At 42.6% G+C, this 19,012-nt stretch overlaps 2 protein-coding genes across 7 annotated transcripts in view; one reads left to right on the top strand and one right to left on the bottom strand.

Moving 5' to 3' along the window:
* WASHC5 (WASH complex subunit 5) overlaps positions 1–815 on the top strand; it is a 51,192-nt gene extending 50,377 nt beyond the window's left edge. For all 4 annotated transcript variants that reach the window (XM_053245623.1, XM_053245621.1, XM_053245622.1 and 1 more), the window contains one exon: positions 402–815. In XM_053245623.1, the coding sequence (XP_053101598.1) occupies positions 402–458 (57 nt within the window). In that variant the 3' untranslated portion in view covers positions 459–815. The remainder of the gene's footprint in view (positions 1–401) is intronic.
* Positions 816–9,478: 8,663 nt separating this feature from the next.
* The window catches only part of SQLE (squalene epoxidase), a 53,812-nt gene continuing 44,278 nt past the window's right edge, over positions 9,479–19,012 (bottom strand). For all 3 annotated transcript variants that reach the window (XM_053245793.1, XM_053245795.1, XM_053245796.1), the window contains 3 exons: positions 16,673–16,769; positions 15,184–15,271; positions 9,479–13,681 (listed from right to left, as the gene is read on the bottom strand). In XM_053245793.1, the coding sequence (XP_053101768.1) occupies positions 13,498–13,681; positions 15,184–15,271; positions 16,673–16,769 (369 nt within the window). In that variant the 3' untranslated portion in view covers positions 9,479–13,497. The remainder of the gene's footprint in view (positions 13,682–15,183; positions 15,272–16,672; positions 16,770–19,012) is intronic.

Raw genomic sequence — 19,012 nt, 5'->3', positions numbered from 1 at the left:
TGGGAAGGACTCCTGCCTGAAACCTTGGAGAGCCACTGTCAGCCAATGTAGACAATACTGAGCTAGATAGACCAATGGTCTGACTCGTTATAGAGTAGCTTCCTATGTTTCTGAATATCACACCCTTTGCCACTCTGGCAAATGGCATTTCGGTTAATAGAAGAACATTGGGGAATATCTTACAGTGCTCACACATCAGATCTCCCATTCTTATGCAACCAGGGCAGACCCTGCTTAGCTAAGGGAACAAGTCATGCTTGCTACCACAAGAGCAGCTCGCCTCTCCTCAAGAGGTATACTGCCTCTTCACTTGGATGAGCAAATAGCCATAATGACTTGTAATTACAGAAATTGCTTTTACAGAATTCTTAACCAGTGGCTTGGGTCCTCCTTTCTTCCAGGTTGTTGAAGCCCATGTGCCTAACTTCATTTTTGATGAGTTCCGGACAGTTCTGTGAATGCTAGAAAATTTCATGGCCCCAGCAGAAAATGTTAAGCAAGAACTCAAGAGGAGTTGGGAAAAGGAAGAAAACAGCACTTCAGAACTGCTTTTTATTTGCGCCTTGCAGAACTAACTTCAGCTGCATGAATTTAGCATCATCATTGGCACTAACCCTTATACCTAACCCTATTTTAAAATCATGGCATCACATTCAGTTGATTACTTGATAAAGCAATGTGCATTTTGTACTTAACCTGTAATGTTGAACACAATTCCTTATGTTCAAGATCATTTAGTTTATGTTCTTCGTCAGCAGTTTGTGGACACAGAATGGCATTTTGTACAGGCAATTAAAAAATGACATTGAAGGAGATTGTTTAGACTATTTGGCAGATTCTCACATGGTTCAGAAATGTTTCTTTTCCTCACTCTGCACCATCATGTGGGGGGACTAAACACACATGCATACTGGTTTGTAGGGATGTGCATGGAACCAGTTCGGAGGCCCTTTATGGGCCTCCAAGCCAGTCCGATAGGTCGACGGTTCGAAGGCGGCGGCGGTGGGCGGAGGCATAGCTTTAAGGGCAGGGGAGGGTGCACTTACCCCTCCCTTCGCTTTTCCCCGCCAGCACTCCATTTGTAAAGTCCCCGTCGGGGTGGCAGCGTTCCTCCCTGCCGCTCCATGTCCTCTGTGGCCGGAAGTGCCGGGTGCGCATGTGCATGCCAGCTGCCAGTGGAGCTGGAGTTCGGTTTGGACTGCTTTGCCAGAGTGATCCCTCACAACAGCATACAGATTTGCTAGAGAAAGGGAGAGAGTGTATTTTAGTTATGAGACGGGCTACTCCAGCCTCTGGCTTACATAAATACTAAGTTACTTTCAGTGTAAGTACTCAGAAGTCATGGGACAAGTTTACTTGCGGTGGGTCCGGCCGGCCGCGGAGGAGGCCAGAGGTGGCAGCGGGAAAGAAGGGGCTCAGAAGTGGCAGTGGGGAGGAGAAGCAGCTGGGCCCGGAAGCAGAGACTGGGGCAGAAGATGGTGGGGAAGATTTAACCGCCAGCCCCAAAGAACGCACAGATGCTCTGTGCGGGGTCAGCTAGTTTGCATTATAAATTACCAGCTTCTCCAATCTGGTTTTAGGTAAAAGATAGGGTTGCCAGCTTTATAAATGGCCTCTATAGAGTGCTTTTAACCCTGATTTTTTTTCCACTTTTAAAATTTTTATTGGTTTTTACAATATCTTATTACATCCAATTAAACAAATGTTGACTTCCCGCTCACCAATCTGTGCGAATCACTAATTATACAATTCAACCATTGCTATAGTAATTCAAAACATATATCCTATACCTTACAAACTCGATTTTACTCTACTCAACCTGCTATTATTACTAAATTTCAAACCCTGCTGAAAAATCAGTATTAGAAAAATAGTTCTTTAAGTATAGTAAGAATGGTTTCCAATCTTCTTTAAAACATTCCAGGTTTTCATCCCTTATCAGTACTGTAAGTTTTGCCATCTCAGCATATTCCAAAGTTTTTATCAGCCAATCTTCTTTTGAGGGCATTTCATTGTTCTTCCATTTCTGCGCATATACTATTCTAGCCGCCGTGGTTGCATACATAAAGATTGTTAAATTCCTTCCGGGAAACTCTCCTTGCGTTATTCCCAGCAGGAAGGATTCTGGTTTCTTAGGAAATGTCATTTTAAAAATTTTCTTCAACTCATTATATATCATATCCCAGAAAGCCTTTGCCTTCCCACAAGACCACCACATATGAAAAAAAGTTCCCTCACAGTGTCCACATTTCCAGCATTTGTTTGGAACATTTTTATACATTAATGCTAATTTTTGGGGTGTCAAATACCACCTGTACATCATCCTATAATAATTTTTTTTAAGGTATAGCATGCGGTAAACTTTAAATCCATTTTCCATAATTTTTCCCAAGCTGCCATATCTATATTGTGACCCAGATCTTGAGCCCATTTTATCATAGTCGTTTTAACCACTTCATCTCTTGTCTCCTCCAGAAGCAGCAGCTTATACATCTTAGAAACTAATTTTTCATCATTTCCACACAGCTCCTTCTCAAATCTCGACATTTGATCCTCAAATCCAACTTTAAGACCCTTCTTATAAATTTCGTTTAACTGATGGAAGTGAAACCAGTTACTAACCAGATTTTGTACTTCAGTTAGGTTTTTTAACTTACAGCCCTTTTCTTAGAAACATAACAAATCCCTATAGGTACCCCAATGAGCTTGCATATTTATCTCTTTACGTGCTAAAGCTTCAATTGGAGATAGCCATAATGGCGTTTTAAATTCCAGACATTTTTTATATTTTACCCACACTCTCATTAGACTCCTTCTCACATAGTAATTAAGAAAATCTTTATGCACTTTAGTTTTATCATACCACAGATATGAATGCCATCCAAACCTTCTATCAAATCCTTCCAGATCAAGTATTCTGGGATTTCTTAATGTTATCCATTCTTTTAACCATGTGCTTTTAACTCTGATTTGATAGGCAGGTGAAGCTTTCTTTTCCACAGGAAAGAAGTTATTTTATGCTTATCCTGTTCTTGTTCAACAAGAGCAGGGCTGGCCTTTTTTCCTGGTCACTTGGCAGCCCTAGCAAAAATTGCAAACATGAACCTCACAGGAACCCGAACAAACTCTTTTTTTGCATCACCCAGCTAAGAATGAGAGGAAACCACTCAGAAGAGTCCGCCTGTCTATAAAAGGAAAGAACACAAGGCAGAGTCTGCAGCTCAGACTCAACATATTGGAAAGCAACCAAGCAGTTTCTTAAACAAAGAATTCAAACTCTTAATCCATATCATGTGGTTCAAGGGTGTGTATGATTTAAATATAGGGCAGTATTTAAAAGCTTACATCAGCATCCTATGACAGTATAAGGAATGTCCAAAACTGAACTTTCCTTGGGACTATGTTACATAATGATGAGACTCTGAAGCTTCACAGCATCATGGCAGCCCTGACATGGTGTACAACAGCTCCATACCACTGCACCCTAATGTCAGCCACAGTTTGTGTTTTGAGGTAGATTTGCTCCCCAATAGGATTTTCCTATAAACACAGGGATTGAATTGTACAACCAAGAAGAGGGAATTGCCCAAGGTGCCTTTATATAACTGCTTCCCTTGTAAAACACAAAACAATCTTATGTGGATTTAACAAAGGCTTTATTCCAGAAACAACTCCATTTTCTCCTCCCTTTTTCTTTCTGACTCCCCCATCACACACTCACTCACTCGGATTCCTGCTGGGGCAAACTTCCAAACAACAAAACATGAAAGATGACTAGAGAGACTACAACAATACTGCACAAGGAAACACAAGCCGATGGAATACCACCCACGCTGGTGCATCTGTGTATACACCACCATTGTGGGACAGGGCAACAGGCCTCATTCTGCGCCATCATTAAGTTGCGCAAATGCAAATACACAATGCAATTCCCATTGGAAATAATGAGTGTTGCATTGCACATCTGCATTTGTGCAACTTTACAACAAAGCAGAACTGCCCTGTTCTGCAACACCAGAAACACTACATCAGTGCTGCTGCTTCCAAATCTGCAACGGCATGTCACAATGTCTGCAGGAGACAGAACTGTGCATCATGTCAGCAACTGAACATAAGCTGAGGTAGCTGTGTACCCCAGTGATTTACCTTGACTGGCGTACACTTATACCCATCTATTGGTTGGAGTGCATTTCTACCCTAGAGTGTATTTTCATTCACAAAAAGAAAATGGAACATGGTACCTGGCTATACTTTGAATATAATGGCAGAGGCACCTTTTTAACATGGTGATTTCTCTCGATTTAGCAGGGGGAGAGTAACTGGCCCTATCCACTCCCAGCACAGGACCTCCAGTGCAGGGGCGTAGCAAGGTTGGAGTGGGCCCAGAGACAATATTTTAAAATGCCCCCCCCCCAAAGTCCAGGGCCTCCGCACACCCCAGGCCCCCAAGGATTTAAGTCTGATATTCCAAAATAAGTATGCTGCCTGCAAATACATTTCACTGAATACACACACACACACATCACAATATATAGTGATATACATTGAGTACTATACATTTGTATTACTTTTAATGCCTAGAACACACTAGAAAGATGAATTATTAAAATGGGCCCCTCGCTGCAGATTAGCAAAGGAGACTTTCAACCATGCAGGGTGAGCCTATGTTTGTTTTCTCAGAATTCTGAACAAATTCAGTCAAGTTTGATTGCAGGAGGTTTTTCGCAGGAGGCTTTTAAAGCCCTTTAAGACACATCTCCTCTGGAATGGAGGTGCTGCATTCACATGTTGGCCAGATTTACCCTGAAGTCCCTGCAAGTTATTGGGGAGCAGTTCACACACAAGAAAAATAAAATAAAAGCACCACACATGCTTCACAGTTCTCACTCAGACCTTCTGGGTTGCAAAACAACTTGAACATAAGTGCATTTATAAATGAATGAATGAATAAATAAAATTAATAAAATACTGTTCCAGAAGTTTTTGCAATTTTCTGCCATGAAACAAGCCACTTATAGGACTTTTTAGATAGTTTTTTTTAAGTCAGCAAATTTTCCAAGCTGTTTCAAAATAAATATTCAGAGACTTCTCGGTCCCTCCCCACCCCCTATCCAAGCCCTATGGCAAGCAGATCCCTATATATGGGGGGGCGGGGGGCGGGAAAGGTAACCACAAAAAGGAGTTCACACTCTACCTGGCAAATGCTGGTCTGGGCTAAGCAGGGCAGCAAGGGGTCTTCTGCTGCAGAGAACACTCTGGCTGCCTCCTCCTTCCTGGCTTGCTTGGGCCCTACTCGAGTTCAGGCTTCACTGCGGCCTACACGGAGGCCTCCCTGGAAGCCCCGTCCACCCACCGATCAGCTGAGAGGCGGGAGAAAAGGAGCTCTTTGCCGCTTGCCTGCTGCTTCGATTGCGGGCCAGCAGAACAAGCAGGAGAGACGGCGAAGAGGGCAAGTGGCTGAGAGGCTATGGGGCTGGGCAGGGGAATGGGGAGTCACATGAGGTGCCTCTGGGGTGCCCCTCCAGGCAGTGGGGCCCCCAGACAACTGTCTCCCCTTGCCCTATCATTGTTACGCGCCTGCTCCAGTGACTATTGCTGATGTCTATCTTGTGTTTCTTCTTAGATTGTAAGCCCTTTGGGAACGGGGCCATCTTATTTATGTATTAGTTCTCTGTGTAAACTGCTTTGGAAACTTTTGTTGAGACTTAGTATATAAATATTTGTTGTTGTGTAACAAAAGTACTGGTGACAGTAGCTGACATTTTGACTAAAGTTGCACGTGTGCCATTATAACAGCACGCCTGCAACCCTAGCAGCTTTACTTCTGAAGCATGGGTGCTTGAGCATGGTGGGAGAGTTATTTTCACTTATCCCCTCCTCCCCAAAATACTCCATGTGACCTAGAAGTAAGTCCCTGAGGATGGTGTAGCCCTCAGACATCTATGTTTGGGCCATACTGAGTGCTTCTGCAGAGGCTGATGAACATCATCTCCCCCACACAAACATCCTAACTTCAGAAGCAGGCCACTAGCACTACCTATGTGCCTTGTTTAGCTGCACACACACCACTTTAGTTAGAATGCAAGCCAATTCATTAAAAAGCAAAGAAGCAGAGCCACTGATGGGTGCTTTCCAGATTAAACCCGACAACAGTGTCACTATGGATCTGCTGTGTGTTTCTGTACTTCTGGTGTTGTGACACCACAGTTCCTATGCTGACAGCAAAGAGCTGTTCACATTTCCAATGCCTTCTTTGGGGTTTTATCTTTGTGTTATAGTGCTACAATGTTGCATGTGTGTAACCAAAAAAAGTAACTGTATTTTCCCATTTTAGGAGTTTGAGATTCTGGGGATCGTTTTCAGTGCGATCCTGCCAAGCCGAAGCATTTTACCGCTGTTGTGGTGTGTAATTTGGAAAGTGCCATGTTCAAATTTTTGCCTATTTCTGTGTAACTGCTTAGTGAACTTTTATTGTTGTTGAGAAGGAAAGAGAAGAAGACGACCAGCAGCAAGGTGGATGGACATGCTTACGGCAGCAATGAATGCACCACTTAAAGGCCAAGTTGAAAACAGATCATCCTGGAGAGAATCTATCTATGTCGTTGCTAAGAGTCAACACTGACTTGATGACACTTAATCAATCTTATTTCCTCTTAGTCCAAGTTTGTAATCCAAGCATAATCCAAGTTTGCTTTGGATTAGCAATAGCAATAGCACTTACATTTATATACCGCTTTATAGCCAGAGCTCTCTAAGCGGTTTACAATGATTTAGCATATTGCCCCCAAATTCTGGGTACTCATTTTACTGACCTCGGAAGGATGGAAGGCTGAGTCAACCTTGAGCCCCTGGTCAGGATCGAATTTGTAACCTTCTGGTTACAGGGCAGCAGTTTTTACCACTGCGCCACCAGGGGCTCTTCCTAATTACAGCCTTATAAATGTGATTTTTCCACATCATAGGACTGAAAAGTGGGGTACTCTGGCACCCTTAAATTTGGAACACAAGGCTTGGTTAAGCAGTCCCCAGGAGAAAAGACAATCACAGATTTAACAGCCCAAATAAAGATATACTTTATTTATTATAATGAAGAGGCATAGCATTTAAGAACTAATGTGAGTATTCTCACATTACATAGAACACACTAGATGGTATTGTGTCTAGGCACCAAAACATATCCTTTACTAGAGTGGATTCTTGAATATTTTGTAAACTATTGTAGCTAGAGTGCGTTCTTGAATACTTTGTTACTAGAGTGGATTTTCTAAAATGCATGTAATTACTTAGGTAATGAATAATTAAACAATTAACTGGGCAATAAAATGCATGTAATTACTTAGGTAATGAATAATTAAACAATTAACTGGGCAATCAGTTAACATACTAGGTAAATGTATATATATTACTATCCAAGGCTCCGTCCTATTGCAGTTAGAGGAAGAAAGAAGCAAAGGAATAAGATTAAGAGCAGTAGCTAGGGCTCAAGAATAATCAGTGTTAGAGAAGGGACTTGGGAGAAAGTGGTGTGAAGTGAACCAACACAGAAAGCAGGTGACCATCATAGCTGCAAATGAATTTAACTAAACCTTTGAATAATTTTATTCATTCATTCAGTTTATATACCACCCTTCCTGGAGTGGCTTAGGCTGGTTTATATTAAAATCAAACACACAGAGTAAAACAATTAAAATCAAGAAACATTTAAACCAGATTAAATCTCATTAAAATTAAGGTAAAAACCAGATATCATTAAAAAGACAGTCTGAAGAAATGTAGGCATGTGCACAAAATGAGATTCATGCACTAGTCCAAATGCAGACTTGTTTGTGATTCTGTGAACCAGTTTGTAAGTTCAAGGTTCCACCACGAACTGGTTCAGAGGTTCAAAAGCAGCGCCCAGCCGCGGTGAGTGGCATCTTTAAAAGTAAGTAAGCAGGTCCTTACCTGTGTGACCATCACTCCAAGAAGCTTAATGCTGCCACAGTGCTCCCACCAGCAGCCCACAAACAGCACTGGTGCACGACGCTGCGCATTGTTGCAGGGAGTGCCACAGCAGCAGGAAACTGCCTGGAGTGGCAGTCATGTAGGTAAGGACCTTCTGTAGTGATTTCTGTAGCTTGGTAATGTCCAGAGTGCTGATCTAACTTTGCCTTCCCGTACTAAAGGTTCTTGCAAGTAGTGAATACCTTCTAGGAGAGTATCTTGGATGTTGACATCCCTGCTGTACAGATTTTCAGTATACTCCTTCTGTTGCTGTTTGATCTTCTCTGAATCAGTTACTATCTGTCTTTTGGAACCTCTTTTGTTGGAACCTTTGTCTGTGTTCAGAGATCTTTTGGAAAACTCCATTGTTTTTCCATGTCTATTTCAATCTTCAAAGTCTTTACAGATATCATTGTAGTACTGTTCCTTGTCTCTTCTAAAAGCTTTCTAAAATTCCCTATTAAGTTCCTTCCTGAGGTCCTTATCTTTCTTGACTTTGGCTTCTCTCCTCTTCTTGGCAATTTCCACCTTCTGTTCTGACATCCATTTTGCTTTCTTGTTTCTTGGTCTTTGGCAGCCTTATTCCACATTTGTCATTAAACAACATCTTTGATTTCCACAGTTCCTCTGGTTCTCTATCAATGAGGTTCAGAACTTCAAAGCGGTTCCTGATTAAAGTGGTGGGTACATTCTCAAGATCATATTGTGGAAACTGGATAGCTTTGTTTTTCCACTTTAGTTTGACTTGGAACTTGCACGAGCAGTTCATGATCTGTTCCACAATTGGCCCCCAGCCACGTCTTTGCTGTTATAACTGAGCTCTTCCACTTCCTTGTACCAATGATATAATCAATTTGATTTCTGTGTACTCCATCTGGTGAGGTCCATGTGTATAGATGCCGCTTTGGTTGTTTGAAGAATGTTAGCAATGAAGAGATAATTGGAATGGCAGAAACGAATAACTCATTCTCTTGCTTCATTTCTGTTTGCTAGGTTGTACAGTCCAACTGTTTTCCTCACCATCTCCAACCACCAGCATCACATCTTGCTTGCTTGTTCTGTCAATTTCAGACTGAACTTGAGCATAAAATTCATCAACTTTCTCTTCTGCATCAGACTTGCATAGACTTGAAAAACTGTCATGTTAAAGGGTTGTCTGCGAAATTTAATTTTATATTAGTGGGTCACTGACTGCTTTGCACCCAAGTGCCATCATTGCTATATCCTTCCTGACTATGAAAGTAACACCATTCCTTGTTTAATAGCAAAAGGAGCCATAGTTCAGTGGTAGAGTATATGGTTTGTACACAGAATATCCCAGGTTCAATCCCTGATATAATTAAGTAGCACTAGTAATAACCCATCTGAAACCTTGGAGACTTTCTACTTTACCAAGATGGACTGATGGTCTGTCTCAATAGAAGGCAGCTTCATATTTTACCAAGGAATTTGAAAACATTCATTTCCTATCAAGGAGTAAGAAATGCACACTTGCCAAAGTATTGTAACATTTATTGAAGTATTTAGCTGCATTAGAAGATTGGTTTCTTTGTCAATAAGGTCTGTTTCCCAGAAGTCTCACAACAAACAAAACAAATTAAAAACTAGGATATACAAAGTTACAAACCGGCATTGCAAACAGTGTACATCTTTAAACAGTGTACATCTTTAAATCAGTATGGTTTAATTTTTGTATTGAGCAGAATCAAACTGTACAGTTTGTGACTTGTGCAAATCCTCCAGTATTTAATATCAGAGTTTCATTTCAAATAATGAAAATATTGATTAGGTGGTGTGTGTGTATGCATTTTCCCAACATTTTAAAGATAAAATTTGTTGCCTTGATCCAGAACTCCATGTGTATCATTTCACATGTATAACTCCAGCATATGTAGGCTAGCCCATTCTTTGGTAGGGTTATGGGTAGAGTCACTCTTCCACTGAAGGGTCAGAGAAGGGGAACCTTTGCGTGTGTAGCAAATCTCCACTCCCACAAACAAATCTGGGGACAGATAATGTAAATATTCAGAGTACAACAAAAATACATTTGTCTCATATGTTTTAAAGATTTTTAATCCACCCTATTCCAAGGAATGAAGGGAAGTAATTGCAAATGTATACAAAGCATATGATCTCATGTATAAACTGCCATGCAATCTGCTTAAATAGAGGCAAGCCTGATCTTCAGTTCAGCAGCCCCCATTCACTCCAGTAGAAATGTGAATGGGCAAGAGTACTAAAGAAACTGAAGAAGAACCAATCTCAAATGAACTCTAACAGCCATACTCAGTCATAGATACTCCAGTCTCCTATTCTGGACAGGGAATCTGAACACTAGGGAAGTGCTCAGCAGAACTTGGAAAACTTACCCTTTTAAAAAAATCCCATACATGGAGCACATAAAAATGATTCCTGATCAGTTTGGTCACACACTCCTATCCTCATATTTGAATCTGTGCCAAGGCGAAGAAGGAAGAAGGGAGGAGGAAGCCACAGGTTTGTATTTTTCCCAGTACAGGAATCATGGCCAATCCCTACTCCAAATGCAAATTGTATTTATATTGTGTAAATACTTGCGTAAACATCCAGAGGACCCTGAGGAGTTACTATAGCTTGGTACTGAAGTAAAGGTCATTCACACAATGGCTGGGGCTGTGGAGAAGCAGGAGCTGAGCAGCCTTCCCCCACAAGACCCATGTTGCTGCTGGGCTCTGCTGGTAATGAAGGTAATGGCCCCAAGTTAGAAGGATTTAGGAATCTGATGTAGCATGCAAAATTCTACACCCACACCCCCTTTAAACAGAAACGTTTGAGAACTGGAGATGCAATTCCACTTAAGCATTTAAACAACTATTTACTCCCTAACATTCCTCTTTGCTTCAGTGGAAGTTGTTCTGGTTGTGTGTGTTTTAATACAATCTTCAGTACTATCATTACTGTCAAATTGGCCACATTTATGGAGTTCTAAGAACGATTTGTTTGGTCACATAGCAGTGCAGAAAGGTTTCAAATATAAGGAGTGGAGCATTTTTGCCCCCAAATTGCCAAAGCACCTGCATTTGTTGTACAGTATATGTGTAATACCAAAGAAAACCATACTGGACAAGCCACCACCATCTGGGACATTTTTGTATTAATCTACACAAAAACAGCAAGTCACATGGTAAAACTGTTCTTGGACAGTACAACTGTAGATCTGCAAGTGGGAGGTAACATGACCTCCCACCTGAGAAATGCTCTGCCAGATAAAAGCACTCTGCATATAGAAAACTAGATGTCAGTGAGAAGAATTACAATCTACCTTCCTCCCTGATATGCTTGTTTTTTAGCTGCAGGGGGTTCTACTGTGGAACAGTCAAATGTGCACACACTCACCACCCCTCCCCCACTGCCACCCTGCAATCTCAAGTGGTATAGTCCTGGACATTTTACCATGTGATTGGTGTTTGTGCAGACCAAACTCTCCCAAGGGATAGTCCACAATATATATAACTCTGGCCCTTCCTCTATCACACAGCTGCTCAAGTCTTACATGAGGAAATATCAAGCTGCAATGATTTCCAAGGTCACAGAAGTTAGAACAACACATTGCTCTGATTGCACAACGTTCTTCTGTTCAACCTGTATTTCTCCAAGCAATTGTGGCATCATAGTAGCTGGTGCTATCTCAACTGACCTACATTATATGGCAGAATACCATCCAGAGTCCTATATTTGGGCACAAATGGTATGGGAGCCATAAGGAAGATAAAGAAAGCAACTAGCACAGATCCAGATCCTACAGGAACTAACAAGGCTGGTTCTCTTCTTGGAGACTGCACAAGATGTCAGTGAGACAAGGAGGCTGTTCTCATGCGCAGCCAAACCCAGGCTAGGGAAGCCCAGCCTGGATTAGGCTGTATGTGAGAACCGCCGGGATTGGGCCCGATCCCGGTAGGACAGCGCCTAGGGATGTGCATGGAACCAGCTCAGAGGCCCTTTTATGGACCTCTGAACCGGTTCCAAAGTCTGGCAATTTGGCCAGTTCGAAGGTGGCAGGGGATAGCTTTAAGGACTTGGGAGGGTGCTCTCACCCCCACACCGCATTTCCTCCACCTGTGCTGTGATTTAAAACAGTCCCACAGGGCAGCAGTGTACCTCCTTGCACACTGGAAGCAAAATGCTTTAAAAAAAAAAAAAACAAAACAAATGAAAGGATCCCAGTGTTTATACCAGAGGGAATAATTTAGAAGTGGGGCCTTTAATTGAATAAAACTCTTGTAGATGTCATCTTACAGTAGAGAGAAGTTTCACATCAGTACAGGGAATGATGACAATGAAAGGAATGTATGGATGACAACAAAAGAAAAAAACAGGTATGAGCTCTCCCTTAATTAATTATCAACATTAATGGGAGATGTCCAGTAATAAATTACATGCCCTTTGTTGGAATCAGCTTTTAACGGCTATCTTTCACAACAGTTAACTGTGTCCTTGTAAAAACATCTACCTCTTAAAAACTTCATCTGTATAAGGAAGACATATTTACACATTTATTGTGTGCGCATATTTATAGTACACATACACGCACATATATATTCTCTTTATATCTAAAAGCTAGATCCTTCCATTATGTATAATGCTGCCATGAAAAACCCTTCGAGCTAGCTGTTATACCTGCAGGGATGCCTGGGCTGGCACAATACCGCTATATAGGAATCATCTTAGGATTTAAACAAGCCCCAGAAAGATCACTTGCTGATCTTGAGCAAGCTGAATCTCAGCTGCACCACTCCAAACTGTAGCTGGGGGTTCATACGATCAAATGCTGCTTCATTTAAAGAAAAATAAAAAATTACTTGCAAACATGTAGAGTTCAATCCTAACCTGCTCCTTAGCACATTAGTTTTCTATGTGGAAGGCTATATTTTGTAAAGAAGAACATTTGATCACAATAAGTCTGCATCAGCAGTCTGAAGTGGTATAGCCCAGATCATCTGAGTGAAAAGTAGGCCAGTGATTTATGGAGAGCCTGTCTCTTGTACTGACATGGTTTTTTACAACCTGTGGTTCTGGCCCCAGGAGGATGAGGAAAGGGCAGAGGTTGACAGGCATCAGATCAGAGATTATTTACAATTCCTTGTTCTGATAATTTATTTCCAGAAGCTGTAGCAACTCCCTCCCCCTCTCATGGATTATGGTGCTCTTTACATAAATGCCACCTCTGTTACTACAGCTCCTCGGAACAATCACCACAGCAAGCGATTGCAAGGAGATTACACATGTGCCAACATGCCAGGATTCACCAGTACAGGGCAATCTCGTGCCACCAATGTGCATCAATCCGGCTGCTTATTTATATAAAGACAAACAGTAATCTAAAAACCACAAAATAAAGCCCAATCTTTTTTTTTTTTTAAAGGTCCGATTTTTCTCCCCAACAAAAGGGAGAAGACAAAGACAATTCCACATCCACGAGACTGGAGAGTGAGAGGAGAAGTAGTCTGCAGGTGTTGTCTCTCTGACTCTAATAGATTAGGACTTTATTTCAGAGTATATGAGTGGAAATATGACAGAGCAAGCCCGGTACATCACGGCAGCACCACTGAAAATGGCTCGCGGCTTGGTGAGCCAGGATTCCGACTTGAAGCAAAAATAGACGGCGTAGAGTGCAACAGCAAAGAAGTGGCCGATCAGGACAATAGGCTTAGGTGACAAGCTGTAGAGAGAAAATGAGGCAGAGGGAGAAAGCTGTGAGTTGCGCAACTCCCCATGAGCGAAATATTAGAATTTGCAAAATAATCATCCATTGAGACGGCTGAACAACAACCTAGCATCTTGAAAGTAGGGATGTGCACGGAACCACGGAGCCGTGGTCCGGCATTGGGGGGAGTGTCACTTTAAGGGCAGGGGGGCAGTACTTACCCCTCCCGCCGCTCTTCCCCCTCCGGCGCTCATCTTTAAACAAACGTTTTTGGGGCAGCAGGGTTCCTCCCTGCCGCCCCTGCCCCATCGTTGGCTGCAAAGCTCTAAAGCAAAGTAGAAGCGGGTGCTATGCATGCGCCCGGTGCGGCACGCACACATACCTGTTGTCACCGCCAGCACACGCATGTGCGACGTATGCAGCGCGTGCGTGACGTATGCGGTGCGCTAGCGGCGGCAATGGGTGCACGCTCGCTGTGTCGGGCACATGCGTAGCGCCAGCTTCTACTTTGCTTTAGAGCTTTGCAGCCAACGATGGGGGCAGGGGCGGCAGGCAGGAACCCTGCCGCCCCAAAAACATTTGTTTAAAGATGAGCGCTGGAGGGGGAAGAGAGGCGGGAGGGGTAAGTACTACCCCCCCCGCCCTTAAAGTGACACCCCTCCCCGTGCCGGACCGCTGGACCGGCCAAATTCCAGACCGGTCCGGAGGCCTTTTCCATGGCTCTGGACCGGTCCGGGCACACCACTACTTGAAAGGAAACTCCTGGTTTGCTTTCTCCTTCTAAACCAAGAGTTCTCAACCCTGGGTCCCCAGATGTTGTTGGACTCCACCTCCCATCATCCCCAGCTAATCACAATGGCTGAAGGGAATCTCCAGTGATGAAAGTCGTAGTCCAACAGCATCTGGAGACCCAAGGTTGACAATTCCTGCACTAAATCTTTATCATAAAAGGCACAGGGACAAACTAAAAACAGCTGCTGGTAGTGGGAGGCAATCCTGGTCAGGATTGTGCTGTGCAGGGAGGGGGCAGGTGACTCTGGGGGCTATTTTGGTGCAGGTTAACTCTTGGGGAAGGACTTTTGGCAGGAAAAGAACATGAAGAAGAAAGAGGAGACTCCCCCTCCCCAAAATCCCAGTCAGGATCAGTGGCTGGTTTAGTGAAAAAAGCACTACAAAGAAGTAAGAACCTCTTCAATATGAATACAAGCGCATGTCTTCATGCTAATACAAATCAGATGTTTTACTACTTCCCAGTTCTCTCTGCTTTGCTGTAGCTGCTTTTCTACACTCAAATGGAAAAGGCTGTTAAATAAGCTGCTTTCTGTTCAATTTGGTTCCTCTTTAAGAAGCTCATATTGGTGCCCAAACCCCTCCGTGCATCACTGGTTATGTGAGCCCAGCAGAGTTCTCCTTCCCAGGACTTCCTTCCGAGCTCCCCAAGCCAGTTCGGGATCATGCTAACCACTATTGTTCCTGGGGATAACTTGAGCAGGGGTTGTAATATTTCTGCAACTTACACAGAAAGTAATCCAACTGGTCCCGATACACACTTGCCACCAAGCTTGAAGTAAAGGAAGCAGGCTTTCCTCAACTGATGCAGAGAATCTGCCAAATGAATGAAAAGGGAAACCAATTTACAACAAAACCCAGCAAAGCCATGAAATGTGTATTCAGACAAAGGATAATCTTACAATATACATGGCAACACACATTCGTTTCTATTATTTTTCCTCTTAACTCTTACCCCATACATTCAAAAGAAATCTTCACCATGTTAAACCGACGCAGTAACATTGCTTCACACTCATTTTACCACGGCAAAGTAGTAATATGAGAATCAGTCCCGAAGTGTTACGTGGGTTGGGGTTTAGGTTGCAACTGCAATCCACAAATCACTCAATAAGACTTAACAGCTCAGTCCTAATCATTCATGCTGGCATTTCTGTGGTTTCCATGCCAATATAAACTCCCAACAAAATCCTGACATATGATTGTTTACTTATGTGCCAGAGCACCAGCTGCAGACACATGAAGCCACCTCATGGCAAGTCATCCCATCGGTCCCTCTAGCCCAGCATCGCCTATTCTGACTGGCAACAGCTCTCTACCAATTCTGGTGCTCCTCTTCCTGCAGGAAGTCAGGCTTCATTCGAGCTCTGCTGGCTGAGAACCTTTTGAGTGGAAAATTGAACCTGGGACCTTCTGCATGCAGAGTATGCACTCTACCATTGAACTATGCTCTCTCCCCATTTAAGGTTATGATCGCCACAAAGATGCCGCTGAAAAAAGCTTCCCCATGGTGAGGCCCCTCTCCATCCCGATATCTATTATGTTTTAAATGGGTTATTGTGCAGCTGATTGCCATAAAGTAGAGAGTCTCTGTGCCAGGTCTCAGCAGCCACCAAAAACAGAGATCTGGAATTGGAAGAGCTTCCATGTAACAGCATCTATCTGCATAGTGAACTATGCAGATAGTTCACTATGCAGATAGTGAACTATCTGCATAGTGAACCTGAAGGGTGAAAATCATGCCTACGAAATGCTACTTTTGGCAACATCCTCACTGCAAACAAACCATGTGTCCCAGTTCTGGGGACCAATTTATGAAGACTAGAATAGAGCCAAAACAACTTATGGCTGGGAGGTTGATGACCAAGCCAATGGGTCTTGTACCACTGGAACCAGACATTCATTCATTCATTCATTCATTCATTCATTTATTTATTATCTTTTTTTACATTTTATATCCCGCTCTTCCTCCAAGGAGCCCAGAGCGGTCTACTGCATACTTAGATTTCTTCTCACAACAACCCTGTGAAGTAGGTTAGGCTGAGAGAGAAGTGACTGGCCCAGAGTCACCCAGCAAGTCTCATGGCTGAATGTGGATTTGAACTCGGGTCTCCCCGGTCCTAGTCCAGCACTCCAACCACTACACCACGCTGGCTACAAAATTATAGTTATTGAAGTGTAAATAACTGCAACTGTCCCTTTTGGACACACACGTACCATCTGTGGCAGCAAATAATTCATATAGAGCCTGAGCAAGAACATTCACAACAAAAGAGTGGGATTTTCTTCTTGTCCAGTAAAATGATTTTTTTGCCTGCAAAAAAAAAAAAGCAGTTAATTAGTTGCAGGCATCAGGATGCAACAATACATGGCTACTCACAGTGTTCCATCAATTCATAACAAATGAAAAGATTTTAAGATTGTGGAATACTTTTGCCAATGTTGTCAAATGGCAGAGAAATGCACTATGGAAAGTGGTTCTGAGCGCCAAAATATCTGGAGGGTAGACCTACAAGCCAACTATATTAGTACACCTGCCACAAACACACAATGCACTTTCTGTTCTAAAAGTGGCAAATAAAACTTATAACATGAATATGGCATATATTTCCACTCTTCCCTGAACATTTCCCCCAGATGTTTTTATTCTTCCCTCCTTCAGTGTTTCAACATTTTCCAAAATTCTGTATCTCTACATGGCAACATTAGGACTAGCAGGTGCAGGACTGACCAAGCAAATTATTTATTTGATCAGAAATAAGAAAGAGTTTTACAGTTTCTTAAAGATTAACAGATTTACTATGGCAGAAGTTTCATGGACTAACATCCACTTTGTCAGAGGCGTAGGACCCAATCTGTTGGCCAATCATTCCTCTTCAGTACATCCCTTGTAGTCTGCACCATCTCTGCCCAGCGTGCCTATTAGCCTGAGGTCTACAAGGCACAATGTTGAGTTTGAATGACACTGCAGTTCACAAAGTCTTAGAATTCTCTTGAGATGAACTCCTTGTCATTGCCTGATAGGACAGAATTTGGCACATGGTGGGTTGCAAATGACAGATGGAGAGCTGCTATGGCATCTTGTGTTAGGACTGGAGCAATGGCTACTTTAAGCCATTTTGAGTAAGTCCACAATAATTTAAGAACTTCTCACTAATCCTGAAAAGGTCCAATATAATCAACGCAAATACATGATTGGCTAAAAAACTCCTTGAGTGAGAAACCAGTTTAGTTCTTCATCACTCTATAGGAGTAGGCCAATGGGTACACTTTGGGGTCATACAGATGGGTATGTAGGATTCACTAAGTGACACACAGACCTTTGTAAGCTCCAAATTCCTTTAATAATATATGTGGGACCTTTGCAGGTGTTTCCATTCTTTCTGTGCAAACAGTATGCACACCTTGAATATTAATTCCCAATGGTGAGAACCAGTTCCTCTCCAGGAGGCTCTTACAACGCCTTTAAGTGAGAGTATTCCCAGATCCACAATGGACCTCTACCTGGTTTTTTCCAATAGTTGCAATTCTGACTACTGATGATTACAGTTACTAATGATTACAGTTTCAGTGATCTCTGAACTTTGATTATAAGCAGCACAGGCATTTTGGTACTGAGACTTAGGGAAAGTCCCTGACATCAGCAGGTTGGAAATGAGCATATTTATCACAATCCTTTTGCTTCCCAGAGCTAGCCATTGACCATAAGATTCTCTTTATGCAACTCTTCTTGCAAGCTTTCCTAAATCTGCATTCACATCACTGGTATTGTTCAACAGGACAGAGCACATATGTAGATTGCTGTAGATGATGTTAGGCCCAAGGTCCCAATCCTTGGTCCTGCTTTACCAGCCCAGAGGGCCCGACTTCGGCCCATTTCAGATCTTGGGATAGCATTAAGAGATTCCCTGATTTCAGGAGTCTCTGGGTCCGAGTGAGCTGGATATCCCTATGCAAACAGGCAGGATGACCTGTCAGCTGTCTTCGCTGGTTTATGATTTTGAGAGAGAGAGAGAGACAGAGAGAGAGAGAGAGAGAGAGAGAGAGCAATTCTGTCCTTCTATGGTAATTGTTTGATTGTTGCCTATGGAAATTTCTATGACTGCCACAAATTAACTGCTATATTGCCAGTATAGATTTCATGCTTTATATATTTATCCAATTGCTTTAATGATTTTAGAAATGCACACTTAAATAGGTTTGCATACACAAGTTATTTTAAATAGATCCTCTCACATATAGGCTTAGCAACTTGGGGCAAAGGCACAAGAAATCTGCCTAGCCAGCAGTGGCAGATCAGAAGCAGCAGAAAAACAGGATTGTTTGGGAATGTTCAGAACACTGTATTCCTGATACCAGAGCACAGAGGCCAAAGAAATGGCCCTCAACATCCTGCATGCCAAGGTTTGGCAAAGCAAACAACTGTCATGAGTGTGAAGTTTCCCAAGAACAAGTTATTGACATTTTGGGAGTTCTATGACAAACAGGGCTATCTTGAAGAAAGATTCCATGTTCAGATCAAGAAGATAGAACAGGTATAAAAGACCCTACCACCAC

Source organism: Hemicordylus capensis, chromosome 4 (genome assembly GCF_027244095.1).
Source record: "Hemicordylus capensis ecotype Gifberg chromosome 4, rHemCap1.1.pri, whole genome shotgun sequence".
Taxonomy (NCBI): Eukaryota; Metazoa; Chordata; class Lepidosauria; order Squamata; family Cordylidae; genus Hemicordylus; species Hemicordylus capensis.
This window is presented reverse-complemented; position numbering and strand designations above follow the sequence as displayed.